The sequence below is a fragment of the Pagrus pagrus genome (assembly GCF_965226575.1).
Source record: "Pagrus pagrus genome assembly, chromosome: 19".
NCBI classification, from domain to species: Eukaryota; Metazoa; Chordata; class Actinopteri; order Spariformes; family Sparidae; genus Pagrus; species Pagrus pagrus.
This window is the reverse complement of record NC_140203.1, coordinates 18,034,463-18,043,558: the sequence shown is the minus strand read 5'-3', so window position 1 is coordinate 18,043,558 and position 9,096 is coordinate 18,034,463. Positions and strand designations below refer to the sequence as shown.

Here is a 9,096-nt window from a genome sequence, read left to right as displayed (position 1 = left end):
TTTTTACGTCTAAAACCACTGTCTTTGTTTTCATGACTGAATAAACTGAATAAACAAACTGACCTTAAAGGACAACTCAATTTCAAACGCTTTTACTTTGTTCATATGTGGCGGACCCTGCCACCTTTCTAGTTTCAAACAGTGTTCTGGGGACCTTATTTTCCTCTGACAACAGCTTGTTTATTCAGTTATGGAAAAGATAAATAATTCCGAGTTTGTATTATTACCTCATAAATACTGTAAACATTAAAACTCGGAGGTTGACGTTTTTCTCCAAAACTACATAGTGCCCCTTTAGAGTCATTCTGAGATAAATGACTCGCTTCGTTTGGGTCAACCTTTCCTTTCAAAAACCATCTGGCCATACCATGCAAATATACCAAATGTACGCCTGCAGCACCTGCATGCAAATCAAAGCGTCTCACATAGGAAAAATCATTGCCTATTGACTGATGAAGTTCCCTCTCGACCTCAGATCACTCTTTGTCAGCACAGGTAGTTCGTCCAACCTGACTGTAGGGAAGTATTTTTTCCTCATCACGCACTGGAGCGTTTTGAGGCGCATGCTCTGTGGCGCGGTCACCTGGGACCTGTTGCTGGGCTGCGGACTGCGCTGTGAGATCGCCTGTTTTTGGACCTAAAGGATGCTTCTCTTTATCCTTCATCGTTATGGACATAAATGATGCGCTACAGACCTGCCACCTTATAACAAGACTGTAACCTGAAGCCGGATGAAAACACTAAACCAAGAAGAGGGGACCACAAGTCACTGTGTCATTTTTCTCAGTCGGCTGAACCAACGAAAACACCTGTAAGTGATTTAATACGGTTTCTTCTAATAGTTGTAAGTATGACTGTCAGTGTTCTACAGCAGATTATTACAAGTTTATGTAAAGGCTATAGAGACACAGTGCTGGTGACTTCAGGCTATTATTATCTGACTGTAACGCTGAGTATTTTAAATGAAGTAGAATTAGGTCATTAAACAATACAGTGCTGCTGTCAAAGGCAGAAGAAAAGACAAATAACTGATAAAGGAGGTATGAAGCAATAATCATTACACTGTTTGAAGCCGAGGGCAAAATACCATAGCAGTGTTTACCCAACATTTATGAGCTAAGAAAAGGGGGGAGTTCAAGCGCTTTGTTGCATATTACATATTACATGTTCCACACTGTGTCTACAGGGGCTGTGTGCCTCCTGGCAGGTATGTGCTGGATGATGCTGTGAGTGTGTAGACAAGAGCAGATAATAAGCCTCACCGGACCATCACCAAGGAGACAGAAACTCCAGAGGGTTGCCTGCAGCGTAGCTCTAAAAAAATCTCTGAGGTAGACAAATGTAACTGCAGTGGGCTAAGTTAAGTGGGGGCAGGGGTATTTATTTTGTCTACGTTATGGTTATTTACAACAACATATGTCCTTATGTGTTATTTTGTGCTCAGGTTTGCATCTGATTTGTACAGGACAGGCAATGGGCAGATGCTGCAAGTGCAACGGGAGACTGCTGTGCATGTGCCTGCTGCCTTTCATGATGACCGGCCACCTTCTGGTTTACATCATGGTGTCAATATTCGTCACCATCTCCTACAGTCCCCCCAAAATAATCGTCCACTATATAGCCCCGGGGAACTCTGCCAACTCATCCGCAGTGGCCTCTCACCCACTTGGCCCTTTCTGGAACCTCCGTCTGGAGGACAGCGCCCTGTGGAACCAGTTGCAGCATGCTTGGGATCGTCAGCACAATCCAATACTGCGAGGAAACACTACTGGGATACTGAGGAAGCCAAAAATTAAGATTATACCAGAAATCGAAGATGAATGTGTCTCTGACTGCGTGTCACACAAGTGTTCAGTCCCTCGTGCGCATGATTTAGACAGTTTGCCGGAACAAATGAAGGCATTTATCCGGTCAATGCACTGCAGGGATTATCCTCTCCTCATCAATCAGCCTGGTACTTGTATGAAGAACAATAGTGACTTTGGTCTGGATTCTCCCATGCTGCTCATGGCCATCAAATCTCAAGTGGGGAACTTTGAAAACAGGCAGGCTATCCGTGAAACGTGGGGACGCAGCGGGCTGGTGAAGGGGGAATCCAATAAGAAAGTCAGATTGGTGCGCACAGTGTTTCTGCTTGGACGACAGGACTCGAGCACAGGTCCTCACCCAGACCTCAAAAACCTCCTGGAGCTTGAGAATCAGAAATACGGGGATATCCTGCAGTGGGATTTCAGAGACACTTTCTTTAACTTGACCCTAAAGGACCTGCTGTTCTGGCGCTGGCTCCAGCAATACTGCCCCACTGCCATGTTTGTGTTCAAAGGGGACGATGATGTCTTCGTACGAACAGGGGTCCTTCTGGATTACCTGCACAAGCAGTGGGAGGAGCACAACCTGTGGAGAGCCTATACTAACAAAACTGACATGGATTTGGATTTGTTTGTGGGGGATGTAATTAACTACGCAATGCCAAACCGTGAGCCATCAACTAAATACTACATCCCAGAAAGTTTCTACAAAGGCGGGTACCCACCGTATGCTGGTGGAGGAGGGGTGGTGTATTCTAGCTCACTTGCATTACGACTGAAAGAGGTGTCTGAGAGGGTACGCCTCTTCCCGATAGACGACGTGTACCTGGGCATGTGCCTGCACAGACTCGGGCTCTCACCCAGCCACCACCCAGGCTTTTTAACATTTGATCTCCCAGAGACAGACAGGGGCAATCCCTGCGCTTACAAGTCCGTTCTGCTCGTGCACAGACGGAGTCCCAAAGAGATGCTAACTCTGTGGAAAAAACTCCAGGATCTACGGTGCTGAGGCTCATTTGCCTGCCAAATAGGATTCATTGAGCACCACCACATGCATTTGGAAAATACGTGCATGTTTGTGACTGCAGCTTTATGTCACGCAGGCAGACCTCAGTGATGGTCACATGTGCTGTGCTGTACCTTTCCCCCAAAGAGTTATGCAACACTGAGGAGGAGACTGATCTACCTCAAAGGGTGCTTTTATGATGAGGGGACTACACAGTGAGGGCACATGGTACTTTTACAAAATCAGTTCAGCTACTGTATTTATTTGTAGCCTTTTAACTTAAGAGTTTTATTTTACTACATTCTAAAGACAAAAAAATAATGTTGCTTCTTATTGTAGACTTTGGATATGTTTTGTGTTTTCTCTTGTTTGAATTCTTCAGATCCAACCAAGAATACATTTTTAAATGTCTCACATTCACTGTGCCCAATATTAACAATGCAGCTGTTTTTATGCACAGTTTATAATAACTTAAATTAATAATAATGTTCATTGCAATTCTTGACTTTGACAGTGGTTATCATTTAGCCAGGGACATTGAAGTGTACAGTATAGGCAAATTGCGTTGTCTGATTTTGAAACAATGAAAGTTAAGTCACTTTTTTACTGAACAATATATTGCTAACTAATATTTAAAAAATGTCTTTCTAATTGTTCCTAACGACAAAAATAAAAAAAACAACATTTCTCTTATCTTTATGGATTTTAAAGGTGCATTATGTAAGAATTTTAGTTGAAAACATTCAAAAGTTTACGAAAATGTTCAACAGAAGGTCAAGGAATAATAGTTTTGAGGTTATGACACCTACGTAATGTGTAACAGAGATATCTGCTGAAGTTAGCATGCTAACAGCTAGCCCTGGCCTGTCCCGCTCCATAGCTCCTGTGCTAGCTGTGTAAACACCAACAATTCCCTTGTGCTCCGAGCTCCAAGTCAGGATGGCTAGCTTTACAGCTAACTGAGCTAACTAGCTTACAGCAGCTACGGTTAGCTGCAGCTAGCTATTATTCTAGTGATATGCTGTCCCCTTTTTGTTTTGAGCATGGGTTTGACAAGTGGTCAGATCTTACATATTGCATCATTTAACTTGTGGACAAAACTGAATATGACCGACTGAGGTAATGTTATCGAGTTAACTATTTAAGGATATATTTTGTTTCTACATAGGAAGGGAGTGTTATCAGAGAATACAACCAGCAGAAATGTTAGTTGTTGCTGTCTTCAAGTGTATGATGTTCAATGATAAATAAATGTTTCTGAAAACAATCATATTGAATATCCTTATATATGTATTGTGTTTATGGTGTTGAAATACAACATTTAGAAATAAGATAGAAAAAATATAAAAGTCCTCTAATATGTCTTCAAAAAGGCAGATATAAAGTCAAAATGAAGATGAAGCATTATGCATCTTACAAGTTACGAGTCAAATTCAAGTGAATATTTTCTCAAATCATTTACTGTATAGTCTGTGCACAGATGAAATTTGTTGTGATGTTGTTTGTGGCATGAAATTAATATTGAACAGTGTCTGATAGTCCACTTCAGTCTCGATCAGTAGTGAAGTGCACTAGTTTGCATGTCTGCGGGTCAAAACAAAAGATAGACGATGTGAATTTCCATTTATGCAATATACTGTGGTCATTTGGCCATTTGTACAGATGGATCTGTACAAACTGGCAGATGGATGGATAGAATGGAGGCTGTTACAGAAAACACCAACAAAAAAGGAGAGGACAGGTAAGATACTGTCCACACTGAACAATTCTAAAACAATAAAATATAGATTACACTTGAATTCTTAAATTACAAGGATGAAATTCTACTTCTCTTCTCTTCTCTTCTCTCTATTATATTAAAGCCTATTCTTGTCTGGTCTCCCTTATTGATTTTGGTACTAATAGGCAGACAATGGCTTCAGAGTAATGTGGTTGTAGAGGAAGATAAGTCTATCTCAGGACCACAGGAGGAAGATTGCTGAGCTGCTGAGCACTAATAAGGAAATGCAGAGATGGAGGCTACATTTTGATGTAATTGTAATTAAATTTATCTACAGACTACATGCCAAAGCGGCTTAGGTTGAAATACTCTATCTTAATACCAGGACAAAGTGGACAAATAAAACCCAAACTATTATACAGCAAAGTCAGACACCATTCAAGATAAGTGAGAATGACTACTGAAATTTGGTTAAATGACCACTTTAATTTAATGATATGAATTTCACTGACATCTAGTGCTATGCAAATAAAAGAAAGTTCCTGAAAACACAGGAACGATCCTGTAATGACAGCACTATAGAGTAACAGCTCCACCCAGTGGAGAGCTGTGGCAAAGACAGGAAAGTTCCTGAACACTCTGGAGCTCCTCCAGTTAGAATATAAAAGCTGGGACAGTCCCACTGCTGAGACACAAAGCAACACAGAGGACAACAGACACTTTAACAGTGTTTCATCTCACAACAAGACCACTCAACACTAAACTCTCAGTGAAGATGCTGTGCTCTCGTGGACTCCAGTCTGCCCTCAGTCCATTCATGGACTTGTACTGGCCTGTACGCAGTCTGTGGCCAGAGGTCAGACCTCTGCTCTACCAGCAGGATCTACTGCAGAGAAACCTACAGGAGCTCCGCAGCCGCCTGGAGCTGATGGACAAACTTCAACACAACATCCTGGAGGAGACGGAGCCTTTCCAAACCAGTGTGGCCGTACAACCGCTCTCCTACCAGCTGGAGAAAGAGGGAGAGCGCTTTGGCCTGAACCTGGACACTCAAGACTTTTCCCCAGAGGAGCTGTCTGTCAGGCAGGTGGGCAGGAAGCTGAGAGTCAGCGGGAAGACAGAGAAGAAGCAGGAGGACGAGGAAGGCTCCTACTCTTACAGACGCCACCAGTTCAGACGGGAGTTTGACCTGCCTGAAGGGCTGAACCCTGAAGACGTCACCTGCTACCTGGCTCCAGACGGGAAGCTCCACATCCAGGCGGCCGAAGCTCCACGTGTGGAGGAGGCTGAGAGAGAGCTGACTATCAAGAGGAGCTTGGAGGAGAAAACACAGCAGAGTGTGTGTTCACAGAGAGAAGACAGCAGCAGCAGCAGCAGCAGCAGCAGCACAGAGACAGACAACAGCACACAGGACAAAGCTCAACACATGGACTCATCTACAAGTTGTTAACAATGAGCTTTAAATAAAATTGTGTTTCATTCAAGTGTTAAATGATGATCATATCTGTGCTTCTGTATTTGTATAACTGAGAATGATGAATAAATCTATTTAAATTGCAATCATGTTTTTTTGTTTTGTATTCTTCCATGTGTTCACGTGTTTGACAAATAAATCTTATTCTGATAGAACATGAAGTTACAGTCATGACAGCAGATGTGGATGTTGCTGCAGAGAAGATACAAATTCTCAAACGTGGATGTTTCACACACATGCAGACAAGATATCAACCATCACCTCAGTTTCAAGATGGACACCCAAGATTAGTTATCAATTCAGTATCTGAGCAAATGTGAATTATGGTCACAGTCTCCCTTCTGTTCCTGAGTTATAGTGTTGAATAATGTACAGAACAGTATGACGTCACAGTGAAGTTGACCTTTGACCTTTTGGATCGAAAATGTCATCACTTGTTCATTTCATCCTGTTGGACATTTGTGTGGAATTCATAATTATTAATCAAAAAGACATTAAAAGGAAAAATGAATCAATCATAATTAGCGAATGAGTTCTTGAGTTATGTCCAATCATGTTAAATGAGGTCACAGTGACCTTTGACCTTTCACCATCAAAATCTAATTAGTTCTTCTTTGAGTCCAAACAGATATTTGTGGCAAATCTGAAAAAATTCCCTGGAGAACAAGACAGACAGTCAACCTGAAAACACAACGCCTCGAGTCACGGCTGTCGCTGGTGTGCAGACATAAAAAGTCTGTTTTCTTAACTGGTTGATTTGAACTCAACGTATACAGAGTTAATTTATAATGATGACTGTTTGCATGAGGTTATTTCAAACAGGAAACTTCCTGATAAATCAGGAGTTATCCAGTGACGTCAGCCCTCCAGAGTAACAGCTCCACCCAGTGGAGAGCTGTGGTAAAGACAGGAAAGTTCCTGATCACTCTGGAGCTCCTCCAGTTAGAATATAAAAGCTGGGACAGTCCCACTGCTGAGACACAACGCAACACAGAGGAGAACACACACTTTAACAGTGTTTCATCTCACAACAAGACCACTCAACACTAAACTCTCAGTGAAGATGCTGTGCTCTCGTGGACTCCAGTCTGCCCTCAGTCCATTCATGGACTTGTACTGGCCTGTACGCAGTCTGTGGCCAGAGGTCAGACCTCTGCTCTACCAGCAGGATCTACTGCAGAGAAACCTACAGGAGCTCCGCAGCCGCCTGGAGCTGATGGACAAACTTCAACACAACATCCTGGAGGAGACGGAGCCTTTCCAAACCAGTGTGGCCGTACAACCGCTCTCCTACCAGCTGGAGAAAGAGGGAGAGCGCTTTGGCCTGACCCTGGACACTCAAGGCTTTTCCCCAGAGGAGCTGTCTGTCAGGCAGGTGGGCAGGAAGCTGAGAGTCAGCGGGAAGACAGAGAAGAAGCAGGAGGACGAGGAAGGCTCCTACTCTTACAGACGCCACCAGTTCAGACGGGAGTTTGACCTGCCTGAAGGGCTGAACCCTGAACACGTCACCTGCTACCTGGCTCCCGACGGGAAGCTCCACATCCAGGCGGCCGAAGCTCCACGTGTGGAGGAGGCTGAGAGAGAGCTGACTATCAAGAGGAGCTTGGAGGAGAAAACACAGCAGAGTGTGTGTTCACAGAGAGAAGACAGCAGCAGCAGCAGCAGCACAGAGACAGACAACAGCACACAGGACAAAGCTCAACACATGGACTCACCTACATGTTGTTAACAATGTATTCTAAATTGTCTCAATCAATTGTTACTCAATCTAAAGTGTTAAATGACCATCATATATGTGCCTTTTATTTGTAAAGTATGATCAATAAATGTATTAAAACATACACTATATATTTAAAAACTTCTTTTATCAACATTCTTTTTAAATATGATTTTAACAAGTAAATCTAGTTAGGTTTATGAAACAGCAAATGCACTGTGTAAGAATCATCAAGTTTTTCATGGCAGGACAATTATTCTAAAACTTTCCTGTTTTGCTTTGAGATAATGAATCATGTTTTAAATTCCAATCCTTTTGTATTCTCCTAAACATAAATCTTCATTTATCAAATCTTTTTATGTAGAAGAAAATCATCATTTTCTCTTCTCAGTTGGATGAAGGTTTGACATTTCATTCATCACTTCCATCAGTTGACCCAGAAAAAAACAGAAATTTGAGCTAAAAGTCAATGATCTGTGATTGAAAAAGAAATAAAAAGAAGCTCCACACATTGATTTCCCTTCAGTAGATCTTTGCTCAGTGCCTGTGTTTAGTAGCTACAATATTCACATCAGATTCTATGAGACAACATTCAATGGGATCCAATGGGATCCATCTGGTGACGTCACCGTTTATGAGTAACGGCTTTGTCCAGTGGAGAGCTGTGGTGAAATTCACAATTAGCCAATACTAGAAAGGATGTTGGACCTAGAAATTATTTATAGCACCTACTATGTGGTATGAATTAGTGGAATTTCCTTTTTTTCTTTTAAATTAGCATTAAAATAAATATAAGTATGCAATAACATATAATGTGTACATATGATGGAGAGCTATGTGCAAAAGTAAAGAATAGGTTCTTCCCAAAAAAATGGCAGATAAACATGATTTCAATTCAAATAGATTTATCCAGACACTTATTACACAATTGAATCAAACACATGTCACCAGACTTAATAAATGTAACACATAATTCCACTTCAATCACCTCAAACAATAAAAAGTGTCCTTTACACTCTTAAAATGTTGTTTACTTTTTTAAACCAGACTAGATGTACTTGATAAATGGAATGATAATAATAAAAAAGGCAAGTATAGTGTAGGCCAGTTTCAATACATTTATTGATCTCACTTAAACACTTAAGCACCCCAGTAGCTCAGCTGGTAGAGCCTGTGTCCCATGTGCAGCGGCTGTGTCCCAGGGTTTGTCTGACCCATGGGCCTTTTTTTCAAATCATCCTCTTTCTCTTTCTCTCTCTCTCTCTCTCTCTCTCTCTCTCTCTCTCTCTCTCTCTCTCCCCCCTTTTCAACTCTGTCAACTCTTCAAGCTTTCCTGTCAAATAAAGGCACAAAAGGAACGAGAAAGGCTAG

At 41.9% G+C, this 9,096-nt stretch overlaps 3 protein-coding genes across 5 annotated transcripts; all 3 read left to right on the top strand.

The window, feature by feature from the left end:
* Positions 1–625: 625 nt before the first annotated feature.
* Positions 626–3,054, top strand: LOC311274683 (N-acetyllactosaminide beta-1,3-N-acetylglucosaminyltransferase 2). 3 transcript variants are annotated; one of them, XM_084382557.1, is made up of 2 exons: positions 626–811; positions 1,466–3,054. In XM_084382557.1, exon 2 carries the CDS (start codon positions 1,474–1,476, stop codon positions 2,815–2,817), a length of 1,344 nt encoding a protein of 447 aa, XP_084238683.1. In that variant the 5' UTR covers positions 626–811; positions 1,466–1,473; the 3' UTR covers positions 2,818–3,054. The 3 variants fall into 3 exon arrangements, with proteins under 3 accessions (XP_084238683.1, XP_084238681.1, XP_084238682.1); XM_084382555.1 differs by having other exon boundaries at positions 1,445–3,054; XM_084382556.1 differs by lacking the exon at positions 626–811 and adding an exon at positions 1,248–1,331 and having other exon boundaries at positions 1,445–3,054.
* Positions 3,055–5,231: 2,177 nt separating this feature from the next.
* LOC311274854 (heat shock protein 30-like) lies at positions 5,232–6,039 on the top strand. The gene has a single exon (XM_084382853.1). The coding sequence runs from the start codon at positions 5,310–5,312 to the stop codon at positions 5,982–5,984; it is 675 nt and encodes a 224-aa protein (XP_084238979.1). The 5' UTR covers positions 5,232–5,309; the 3' UTR covers positions 5,985–6,039.
* Positions 6,040–7,047: 1,008 nt separating this feature from the next.
* Positions 7,048–7,737, top strand: LOC311274859 (heat shock protein 30-like; the record flags this gene model as incomplete). Its single annotated transcript, XM_084382858.1, has 1 exon — positions 7,048–7,737. Exon 1 carries the CDS (start codon positions 7,072–7,074, stop codon positions 7,735–7,737), a length of 666 nt encoding a protein of 221 aa, XP_084238984.1. The 5' UTR covers positions 7,048–7,071.
* Positions 7,738–9,096: the final 1,359 nt, after the last annotated feature.

What these genes read in the sequence shown, in the direction of transcription:
- LOC311274854 (XM_084382853.1), top strand. Translation starts at nt 5,310, where the DNA reads ATGCTGTGCTCTCGTGGACTCCAGTCTGCCCTCAGTCCATTCATGGAC.
- LOC311274683 (XM_084382557.1), top strand. Translation starts at nt 1,474, where the DNA reads ATGGGCAGATGCTGCAAGTGCAACGGGAGACTGCTGTGCATGTGCCTG.